Source organism: Mytilus edulis, chromosome 3 (assembly GCF_963676685.1).
Source record: "Mytilus edulis chromosome 3, xbMytEdul2.2, whole genome shotgun sequence".
Classification (NCBI taxonomy): Eukaryota; Metazoa; Mollusca; class Bivalvia; order Mytilida; family Mytilidae; genus Mytilus; species Mytilus edulis.
In genome coordinates this window covers 34207481-34219940 of record NC_092346.1, presented here as the reverse complement: position 1 = coordinate 34219940, position 12460 = coordinate 34207481, and the positions used below count along the sequence as shown (strand labels likewise).

Genomic DNA, 12460 nt, shown 5'->3' with positions numbered 1-12460 from the left:
AATCATAATGATCGTTCATAGTTTTTAACAACACTTCTTCGAACGCAAGTCATCTCATGAATATTATTGACGGCTCATGAATATTATTGAAGGCTGGCCTCATGAATATTAACGCCGGCTGCTATCGACGGCTAGCTTCACACTAGTCATAAATCCTGCTCTCCCAAGCAAAGTATCTATCGGTACACATCCAACAGTGTCAAGACGTCATAAACAATCGGAGAAAAGCACGATGCTAGTTATCTTTTTTTGTGTGCATTAACAGTTAGCATCCAGCAATTTTGATGAAAATTGCTTTTTTGTTGATATTAACGACGTACTATGTTTTAAACAAAGTTTACACTGTTTAAATATAGAATAGTACAAAGTCGATTTGAAATATCAATGTTTTTTTATGACAACAGATGGCTGCGATTTTAAATGCAAAATATTAATCCCATCGAAAACTTTGTTACTAATTACCTAGTGACTTCATTCAATTATTTGTTTTATACGTCCAGTGGCAACTATTGCATAGATACCAAGACTATAACATGTTGTCGTTGGTTCTTGCTTGTCATAGGTGTCATTTTTTTTAATATATATAGTGAGCGTTTTAATCGGGATACATATCTCTATAGACTTCGAGCAAACCAGTCTTTAAACTAACTTCTAAAATCAGCTTTGTATTGCGAAGACATTCATGCAAAGTAATTTCAAAATGACATGACAACTTTTTGGAAAAATCTAGTGAATTGACTACAGGGATCAAACGAATAAAAAATTTAAAATGTTATTGAAGATGTATATTGTGTCAAGTGTTGTCATTTTGTAAAGAGTCATGTGATCTGGAGCTATTTAGAGGTTTAGCTAGCTATAAAACTAGGTTTAATCTACCATTTTTTACATATAAAATCCTGTACCAAATCAGAAATATGACAGTTGTTATCCATTCGTTTGATGTGTTTGAGCTTTTGATTTTACAATTGCCATTTTATTAGGGACTTTCCTTTTTTAATTTTCCTCTTAGTTCGGATTTTTTTTGCGATTTTACTTTTTACTAGAATAACATGATTTCGTTTGGTAGTTTGTTCTAAATCTTGTCGTTATATATTTTTTGAGTCGAGACACAGATGTAGTTTACAGATGTCGTAACTGCAGTTGCGTATATGAATAGCATTGTCTTAACAAATATGGTATTGAATAACACGACAACAAATCAACAGTGCTTATAATCCACTTCATTTGGACCAATAAATAGTTGTCTTATTGGCAACCATACCACATCTTTTTAATATCTTGTGATGTATTTGAGTCTCGATTGCGTATCTATAACAATTTGATACGGGTAAATTTTACAGACACGAAATCAAAATTTTCTCCTCTTATACAAAGACGCCGAGGAAAGTCTAGCACAGTGTGTTTACTATTGTATATGATATGATTTACAACAATCTGCTCTATATGTGGTTGCATACTTTATTAATAAATTGAACAATAAATGTCTGTCTATTTTTCAATATATATGTTTTACTGAGTCGCAGCATGTTTATTAGCGCTAGTTATTAATGTATCACCACAAGTACTCTATAATGAAGATTATTCAACTGCATCACTATTATCAGCAGATGTTTCATTCTCTTTTTCTTGCTCTATTTCCTCTTCTTCTTCCTCTTCCTCTTCTTCTTCCTCTTCCTCCTCTTCTGCCGATTCTTTTTCATCTTCATCATCTCCTTCTTTTTTTTCCTCTGATGATGATTCCTCACTTTCTCCTTCTTCTTCTTCTTCTTCTTCTTCTTCTTCCTCTTCTTCTTCTTCACTGCTGCTGTCACCATCTGAATATCAAAATTAAATCAATGCTTTTTATTTTAATTATGAATATAGAAACAAGGATCTATTTTCATTTGCATTCTTACTTTGCAGAACAACCCAGACGTATTATCATCAAATAAAAAACTATAAAGGAAAAAAGTGAAATAATTACAAATTCACCCGACAACTTTCTGTAAGATACAGAAACAGTACACATGCGAATATAAAAACGAGGAAATGTGGTATGATAGCCCATGAGATCATTCACTAGAGTTCAAGTAAAGTGGTAGTAAGCAACTATAGGCATTCAATAAAACAGAAAATCCACACCGTATAGCCGACAAGAAAAATGTTAAACTATTCAAACGAAAAAATCTTTTTACGAAAAACAAAACTAACAGTCTTAAACAACCATAGGGAGTATAAGTATATTCGTTAGATAGTACTATAAAAAGTAATGTATTGTGTGGCATTTAATACGGATATGATGCAAACCAATTTTGATTAACATAAAAATTATATATAAAGACAACTTAACATTAAGTATTACAAAGCCATAATTATCAAGTATACGGTTATATATTCACAATTAACAAGAAAAAAATTAGTAACACAACATGAAAGACGATCAAGTCAGAAATGTAATCTGTAATAGACATGGAACAAAAACTAATGTGTCTGGTTGCAATTTCAAGACGTCAATAAGCCTCGGTTTGAGATTAGAACAATTTGTTAAGTTTATACAATACACACCTTCTTCTTCGCTTGCTTCTTCTGGCGCTTCCACAGACACAGGAGCAACTAAAATTAAGAAGATATAGGATAATCAACTAATTAAAAAGGAACATTTTGATAAATTCAATCCCACACGTGTACGATTTGTACCACATAGAGGTGTCAGACGACCGATTCAACTAATGTTATTTAGAACATAAAACAAGTTGCCCTCCCCGACGAAAATAGTACTTTTGCTAAAGCCTAACATCTCACAATAACAAACAAATTTGCATAAATAAAACTTTTGTTGAAAGAATAATATATATAGATCATTTTAAGCCAAAAATTTTCTGTGCATGACCTTGCACTACAAATTGAGGATTGATGAGCTTCCTTGTATTATTATTTAAGATTTCCAGAAAACGAAGGGTTATCTTAGTAGCACTTTCCTTCCGAACGATGGTATTTCAATGGAAGACTGAACATTGGATGACAATTGATTGGCAGACATGTACAACTGAGAACAAACATAGTTAATACGAAGTTCAACTTTATAGAAAATAAGGTAAAATGTTTAAAAACACAGTGAATATTGACAAAATATTTTTGATCATAAAGAGGTTTTGAATTGGTTGTCTGTAACTAATATGCATGAATCAGAAGCATGGCTAAAATTAATAAATCTGCGTATTATTTACATACAGTTATAAATAATCGGTGGTTTTATTTATCAAATTTTAAATTGAATATGTATAATCAACAATGAACGAGAGAGGGATAGGATGAACATCGGGAAATATGTTTCATAATGTAATGTAGATATAGATATATAACATGTAATCAGAATCCGGGTTGGGGATTTCCTCCCTGTGTAAAATATTAAAATGATGGAATTCGGCTGTTTTAGTTTTATACTCTTTCGTCGATTAGTGTTCACATTCCCCGTTTTCATGCTCAATTATATTACAAATAGGTTACGTTATAAAACACGAGGAAACCGTATTTGTTATCAACACAACTTAATGTAATGGAAACGAAAAGTTAGGGTACGTGTACACAAAATTAATGACAAAACTCTTAATCAAACACAAAAACGTTTTTTAGCTGTTTTTCATGTCAAAGTTATAATGAGATTGAAACAAGACGACTCTTAGAACTGGTTTGAGATTGATACCATTTGCTTAAGGTGGTACCTAACACTGAGTACAGGGAGATAACGCTGTAAAATAAGATAAACGTTTTAATCACAATGTATTGTTTCGGAAATATAAAGCTTCCTAATGATCAAAAATAGTGTTTGTCAAAATGTAGGTTTTCTGATGAAATTGTTGGTTCAAAACTTTTTAAATTTTTATATTTTTGTAAAAGATCAAATATATATTTTGAAAAAAAAAATGGAAAAAATGAAAAATAAACGAGACAAATTCATTTTAATCAAGGTGTTGGGTACCACCTTAAATCAATTGATACACACCTTCTTCTGTTGCTTCTACTGGCGCTTCTACAGGTACTGCTGGCGCGTCCGGAACCACAACGGCATCTAAAATATCAAGATTTATAATTTTGCTAAATTCATATTTTACAAAGAATAGACATACATAATTAAAGCGTATATAAAATAAACGAAACAAGTATAATATAGCTTTAATTAATTTAATTTATTTAAAGTCACATTGAATGCATAGATATAATTAACGATACGAAATAGAGAGAAAAAACAAGAGATACGATAAAATATGACTTTATATATTGAATAACAACAAACTAAATGTAACTTGTCTGAGCATTTTGAACGAAGATAAATTCGACAAAAACGTATGAAATATTTTTACAAATACAACATAGTGGATGCTTCGTGCACATTCTTAAGATAAAGTACATAAGTATCTTCCTTACCACTTTTCCCCAATGCAGGAGGATCAACCACAGGAGGATCAACCACAGGGGGATCAATCACAGGAGGATCAACCACAGGAGGATCAATCACAGGAGGATCAACCACAGGGGGATCAATCACAGGAGGATCAACCACAGGAGGATCAACCACAGGAGGATCAACCACAGGGGGATCAATCACAGGAGGATCAACCACAGGAGGATCAACAACAGGAGAATCAACCACAGGAGGATCATCCATAGGCACAGGATCTCCTGTAAATTAATACAATTAAATTTAATGTCTGCCGAATTCAACATGGATTATTGTTATCCATTTTCTTTTACCGGTTTCATTAATTAGGTCTTTCCATCTTTCCTTGGAAAGACCTATTAATTTTGTTCTGATTATTATTTTTCTTCCGCCTAATTTTTTTTTCTTGCGTTTCAAAAGATGTCGCTTAGATATTTGGAATATGGTATCGTATAGTTTTTACGCTTTAAATATTGACAACCGCGTAACAAAATACTTTACCTTGTAATAGTTATCTCCCCAAACACTGTTTTTCTTGTGGTCACTACTCCTTCACAACCGTAAAAGATGAAGACAAATTTATTTTACCAAATTGCTCGTTACATCTTCAGGATTAGGATTTTAATTTTAACCGAAGCTATTAGGAGACTCCATATGAGAGTTATTCACTCTTATGTATTTGATATAAGTGATTTGCATTTCTCCTTCGACTAAAAAAATGAAAATGAGGTCAAGACCTTCTTAATTTTACTTCTTTTTCTGTTTTAAAAGTTACATACTTTTTCTGGAACTAATAGGTTAAGATTACAATTGGCCGAGCACTTTCAAGTTTAAATTTAATACTTTTCAGATTTATTAAAATCAATTTTAGACTATTATTTTTCTGACGAAAATGCAAATATTAAGCATATGAATATGTGTATAGCTACACAAATTAATGTAAATAATGATACGTGACAATCGATGAGTATGTAATTTGCCCTTTCCGGTGTAGCATATTTATACAGTTTTGAAATAATATTGAACAATGTATTTATAAAAGAATTTACGAACTGAGTTCAACTCAGGTTCATCATAAGACTGTTATTATTGACAAAACATTAGACATACAAAAAATATGATATACTATACATAGGCTTGTCTTTGTTTTTATATTTGTGTCACATAAAAAATACTGTGACACAGACAAGCAGAAACAAAACAAAAAGATATTGTTTTTAAATTAAAGATTGGCAACAATCTTTACAACTACGTTATTCTGAATGACTGCAGTGCAATCTCGCGTTATTCCTTCATAATCAACTTCATTACAGAATAACGAGGTCTCACAATAAAGTGCACAGGTAAATTCAATAAAAACTTGATAAAAATCGTGTTTTTATGATCCTAGCTATACAATATAATGATAAGTATTGAATGCTTCTTTTTGTAACTTCATAGGGTTGTAAAAGCGTTGACCGTGCGTACCTTTTTAGAATGAAGCGCTTCCACGCTTCATACAAAATGTACCTTGGTCACAAAAAGTTACAAAAAGAAGCATTCAATTCTTAAATGCATTTTGTCTCTACTTTAATGAAATGTAATTACGGGACACATTGATAGTTAAATTATATCTACCTTTAGTATTAAATTATAACTATTTAAACATGATTAATTTTTATTTTTCCAAACTTTTTTAATATATTCATTGCGATTACAATACATCTAGTGAATTAATGTGCATTGAATTATAATGAAATATTTGTGACTGTACGTTAACAATCAATAAATTATTTGTATGATTATATTAATTATCATAGCCTTTAATATGTTAAGATTTAAAATTGCATTCTAGCTTTCTCTCCATTATTCTAATAATCGAACAATAAGTTGTCTATTACAAGTTGCTTTCACGAAACAATAAAATATGAAAAAAATAAAAAAAAATGATTTAACCATGTCTTCCGAAAAAATATTTTTTGGCTTAGCAATTTGAAAATTAAATTTATTTAATTATCAGAATTGAATAGATATCGCTAGATGTGGTATGAGTGCTGTAAAATTTAACCATTACGGGTCAAACACGACTTAACACGGAGCCTTGGTTCACACTGAACATGTTCCTGACTTAAGACAGTTGCAAAGAAACGTTTTTAAAAGGTATCGTGTTAAAAACTAAAATATCAGTAGAAATCGATAAATTAAAATATAAATCTTACAAAATATTTTAATACTTCATGAAATGAATTAAAAAAAAAACTATTTTTACAAGAAACTTACCGGCGGCAAACATACAAGCAGCAAAGGCGCACAGTATTACGAAAACCTTCATGGTGGTTGAGATGTTTCTGGACTGTTGTTGTTGTGTATATGACTGGTAGACAACCGTTTTGCAATTGCTGTTCTAAACTACTGCATTTTATACCCCAGTAAGGTGTAACAACTGTTCTGTAGTACGTGGGCTACCTTCGTTTCTTTCTTTATCATATTGTATTGAAACGACAGGTTGATACTTTAAATTGATTTCTAGTTAATATATTACCAGTAGATAACTTGCGACGAACAAATTTTAATTATACATTAATACAATATTTGAAATTATCCACTGTTATTAAATACATATGTTTTATAAAGACTATTTAATTGTATTGATTACAATATTCAGTGCATTTATTAAACACGTAGTGTACCTTTATTTCAATTTTTGTTGAAATTCAAGCGCAAAATGATTTTAATCAAATTTTGTATTTTTTCCCAGTTTTTACCACAAATTCTGATTCACACTACTGCAAAGTTAACACTGGAACTAATTTGGACCTTGTATCATCGGATTCCTTAACATCTATCTTAGTTTGTTTGACTAAAAATATTATTGAAATACAATCGTTTTCTTATAATTAAATGGTTAAGTTTTTTCTGTGCCAATTTTTAATTTAAATTCACTTAATTAGATAATGACACCTATTTTTTCCATTTCGATTATCTTAGTTTGAATAAAAGATTATAAGTATTAAGATTGAAAGTCAAATACAGTTATGTGGATGACAATACATGAATATCAAGAAAAGTTATATCAATGACACTTTGCAATAAGATCTAGAAAAAAAATATTTCGACGCGATATAATTTCATTTTTTTTTATATATATACAGGCTATTTCTTCATCCCATTAGTCCGACACCTTAGTACGTTCGACAACTCAACAGAGCAACACATGTGCAAGCCTTTTAAATTAAACATACAGTTCATAAAATCGGGTATCAGATATGTCAGGACTTTATTTTCAATTATGAGTATACAAATTAAATAGAAAAGACAGCACTACTCGTCTGGTACATGTATATATGATATCCCACAAATAGTCGGGTATCAAATATGTTAGGACTTTATTTTCACTTATGAGTATACAAATTAAATAAAAAAGACAGCACTACTCGTCTGGTACATGTATATATGATATCCCACAAATAGTTGTCAATCTACGATCTTATAGCATTTTGCTTTATTGCTTGAGAGTGTGACTAGTTATTTCGTAAATTTAAACAATCTGCTTAAAAGGGAATTTTATTTATTAATTGAAGTTTGCTTTACGTCTAGTGGCAGATATTTCATGCATGTTCAGGGCAAAAATCATGCAATTTAAATAATTAATATAATTAGAAGGTCCTGAAGAAGGATATCGCCCGGATTGAAGGACAGAAAATTAAGACTGCCTCTGGAAAATGAGGGTATATTGGACAGACATCGTACCGGACGTGGCCGCGTGTTTATACATGATCCCTAACAGTCATACAGACGCTCCATATTGGCAAGAATTCTACGAACGGTCGTAACAAAAGAGCAACATTGAGCATCTGTTTGTCCTATTATCCAAATCCCAATGCGGCAAATGCTTTTTGCGGAGGGAAACCAGTGCCCAGAGTAAACCACAGACCTTCGATAGGAAACTGACAATGGTAGTCAATTAAGATTGAAGTCGAGTGCATCTGTACAAGCGGGGTTAGAACTCACAACCTCAGTGTTGACTGGCTAGTGATTACAGTAGTAACCACTAGGCCACCGAGGTCCTTTGTATGATCGTATATGTAGGTGACATATTGTAACGCTAAATTTTTATCAAATGTACTCTTATGTTCCAGCGGCATTCCTAATGTCTAGTCTAGTACAGCATACTTACTGATAATCATAATTATTATTAATAAGTTCTCATCCTGAACATTTATGAAATATTTGCCACTGAACGTAAAACAATTAATTATCAATAAATATTAGTTCTCTCTTTCATAACCTCATACTTGTATGAACAGTATTTACATCATCATGTGATACACACAGCTATACAGAAGTTAATAGTGATTTCCCTGTAATGTCAAAGCAAAGAACAATACTGATTCTTAAAAAAACCAGTTGTGCCAATTTTTCATGAAGCAAATGCGTACATTTAGCCAAGATCAAAGAGAAAAAAAATAGATCAAAGGAAAATGCCACCAAAAAGCATGAACATGAACGAGTATTAAGCGTGAGACTTGGCAGCCCCCCAGAACATCAAACAACTTAATCAATAGATTCCTTACGTCGGCAAATAGGTTTTTCCTTCTTCTCGATGTATTTGCATTTGCTTAAAAACTCAATTTCTAAAGTATTAGGCTTTTCTTCTCATCAATCGCTTATTTTGGTTTTTTTTCCTGAACTTATCTGATCTAGGTTGATATATCATATACAGAGAGTATAAAATTGAGAATGGAAATGGGAAATACATGTTCCTATGACGGTTTCAGCCAGAAGAAAAATAAATATAGGTTGATACGCGGGAATTCATTTACGTATCCACATTTAACAAAACTTGCTCAAAAGCTCTACATGTATAGCCTGCTTTTTCCAACGTTAGGTTTATTATGAAACAAAGAATAACATTATATTCTGACTCTGTTTATTTCAATTTATTTGTATATATTTTATATCTAGACTTTTTCTACAAAGACTGTCATACAAGTGAGCTAGCTATAGATTCTGGTTTAATCCACCATTTTTGTACGTAAGAAAATGTGCGTACCGAATCAGGAATATGACAGTTGTTATCCATTCGTTTGGTGTGATTGAGGTTTTGATTTAGCCATTTGATTACGTACTTTCCGTTTGAATACTCCACGGAGTTCGGTTTTTTTGTTTTTTTACATTTTACCAGAACGTTTTCATATGAAATTAATAGCGTTCTTCTTTTCGTCAAAACATCAAAGAGATCAAGTTTGTAGTATTTGCAATTGTCTCTGAGAAAAAAGTATGATAACACTTTAAAGAGAAACTACAAGTTAGCTAAAAAATGCAGTAGTAATAAAACAAGAAATAGAAGTTTAAGTTATTGTGCCCTGGTATTTTTTTTTATTCTTGTCTTTCGTTTTTGTTATATGCCTTGTCTGTATGCCCTTTTTTGTTCACACATTTGTTTGTTTTTATTTTGATTATACAATGTGATTAAGATTATAAACAATATTGACTGCTGGTTCCATATTTTTTACAAGATTACCTATTATGTCTGTTTGTTTTGATCACAAATCGTTGTCAATAAAATGTCTTTGTATGCGACTGTTATACAACTGAGAGGTTTAGCTAGCTATAAAACCAGGTTTAATCCTAAATTTTCTACACAAGAAAATGTCTGAAACAGTTTATGAATATGCCAGTTGATATTTAATTGTCTGATGTGATTGAGTTTTTTATTTTGTCATTTGATTACGGACTTTCCGTTTCAAATTTTCCTTGGAAGTTGGAGTACTGTATTTTTGTCTTTCTACTTTTTTCTAGCGTCATATCAACTCAACATATATAATATAATATAGGACTTGATCTTTTTATTTCCATAAAACACAATCTTTTTTTATCGAGTTGATTTAAACCTAGTCTAGTGATATTTTAAAAACATATTCAGGACGATCACAATCTAACATTGAATAACAACAATGCAATTGTTTTTCCGATGCTTCGTCCGAATCTCAATTTTCCCTTTGTCTATATCGCCGTGGGAAACATACAATGAAAAAAGCTTGTATTTATCTTAGATAAAATGAAAGACAACAAAAACGCATAAGACAAAGTGGGTTTTCAAAAGCATGCATTGTAAGATCAGAGCCATTTGAATACACAATGAATGTTCTTAAGAACATGATTACTTCTGAATTGACTTTTGTTAAGTGATTTCTTCCCTGCTTCAAACGTCATAATCAGCACCATATTCAATTCTTTTCAAATCATGTTTCCTCGTTTTGATTATTTTAAGAGTGAAAAATACCAACAAATATATAAAAAAGAAGATGTGGTATGATTGCAAATGAGACAACTGTCCACAAGAGACCAAAATGAAACAGACATTAATGTCTGTTTTTCAATACATAATGAACGAATCACAAGCATCCATTTCATACAGATTTTAAAGATTAATAAAATTAAGTCTTCAATTTTGAGAAACTGTTTGAATTTTCATTTTTTTTAAAGTATTATCAAACTAAGACTTATTAAAATTTTTCAGTATGGCTTTTTCTACATGTGTAAATTCGTAAAAGTATTTTTCGAACAAAACCGAAGCAATACAAAATTTCAATTCAACATGCGTCGGTGTACAATGTAAGTTATTTGAAATATAATTGTATATAACACAATTAAAACATGTGTTACGTATCCAACACAAGGAGATGCAATCTTTGGGAAACAATTGTATTATAGTGGTTTACAATAAATAATGATAATTTCAGATACATGAAACGGTACTAGAGATGTATGTTTAAATTGGTATTGACGGATCGACACATATTAGCATTTTAATATAGATAGCCTATAACCTACTAGAAGATACAATCATAGTAACATGTACCAACTCATGCTACTTTATTTAATTTGCTGATAATTTTGTTTAACATATTAAACAAAATATACATTAAAACTATTTTTCAAATTTTGATACAATCAAAAATTTTTAAGTGTAATTATTGTCAGTATTTTTTTATATATATCTACTGCGTAAACAACACAACCTGTTTCACCAATTCGTTTGAAACCTTTTTGAAATTGGAAGGACAATATATAATATTGACTTAGATTGACAGATACGTACCCGTTTTCATCAATATTTCTGATCAATGTACTTGTTCACACGTGGGTTTATTAGGGGTACATAAGCAACGTCGAATCACATGACATTCAAACGGCCGGAGTCATGGCGGCACGACACGGAGTTTTTCTTTTGTTGCTTGTGATAGTCATACAGACAGTTGGTAAGATGAATTTGTAAAAGCGCTACGTGAAATATCTAGTGCCAGTGTTTTAGATATTTGATTGGTTGTTAGAGTTAATTCCCTTTAAAGATAAATAATTTTGAAATTTTGTGCACTTACATCTTTTTTTGATTTTAATAAAAATGGAACATTTTATTTAAAATAAAAAAAGAGGTTGCATGCGTTTGAACATTGGTAGAGACATTTTGCATCAATCGATAACCATCATACCTATATGCTGACATAAACTTATCATTTTCTTTACTCCTCAGTTTGATTATTTTTTCATTGTTCTGTTGGAAAAAGGTGTTGGTGTTCTTAGTCAAAAATATTGATTAAACAGAAAATATTTGATGCATATCAGGTTGGAGACAATTAACATATATGCAGATGTTTTAAGACAGCTCCTCGGAATTAAAATTCAATAGTTAGTTCAAATAATATCATCTTTGTATTATATATAAAAGTTTAAAATTGTTTTTATGTTTATAAAAATTCAAAATGTAGAATTATGTTTACGCGTAGAAAAAAATATACATCAAATATACTAGTTAAGGAGTTTGAATTTTGATGACATTTTCTTTTTGTCGCGACCACAGGCACATTGTTTCTATCCATTGGAAGACCCACTATCAACGTACATTTACGAGAAGGTACCCAACTACTTTTTTCACCTCTCCGCTTAAAACTCTTATTTCTCTGTCAATTCAGTCTCAAATTTCTTGTCCCATACACCATTCGATTCATAAAAAGTTTTTCTTTCAGATGATATGCATTGTATTTACCCTTAGATTACCCC

General features: G+C 30.9%; 2 protein-coding genes across 26 annotated transcripts in view; one reads left to right on the top strand and one right to left on the bottom strand.

Annotated features, from left to right (window-relative positions):
- Window positions 1-1440: 1440 nt before the first annotated feature.
- LOC139516288 (uncharacterized) lies at window positions 1441-6886 on the bottom strand. The gene is made up of 5 exons (XM_071306318.1): window positions 6677-6886; window positions 4405-4659; window positions 3983-4048; window positions 2545-2592; window positions 1441-1814 (listed from the first exon to the last, which is right to left on the bottom strand). Exons 1-5 carry the CDS (start codon window positions 6726-6728, stop codon window positions 1579-1581), a joined length of 657 nt encoding a protein of 218 aa, XP_071162419.1. The 5' UTR covers window positions 6729-6886; the 3' UTR covers window positions 1441-1578.
- Window positions 6887-11527: 4641 nt separating this feature from the next.
- The window catches only part of LOC139516286 (uncharacterized), an 89867-nt gene continuing 88934 nt past the window's right edge, over window positions 11528-12460 (top strand). For 23 of the 25 annotated variants that reach the window (XM_071306312.1, XM_071306306.1, XM_071306313.1 and 20 more), the window contains exon 1: window positions 11528-11661. In XM_071306312.1, coding sequence (XP_071162413.1) covers window positions 11604-11661 — 58 coding nt within the window. In that variant the 5' untranslated portion in view covers window positions 11528-11603. The remainder of the gene's footprint in view (window positions 11662-12460) is intronic. The other 2 variants (XM_071306314.1, XM_071306317.1) reach the window with 2 other exon arrangements.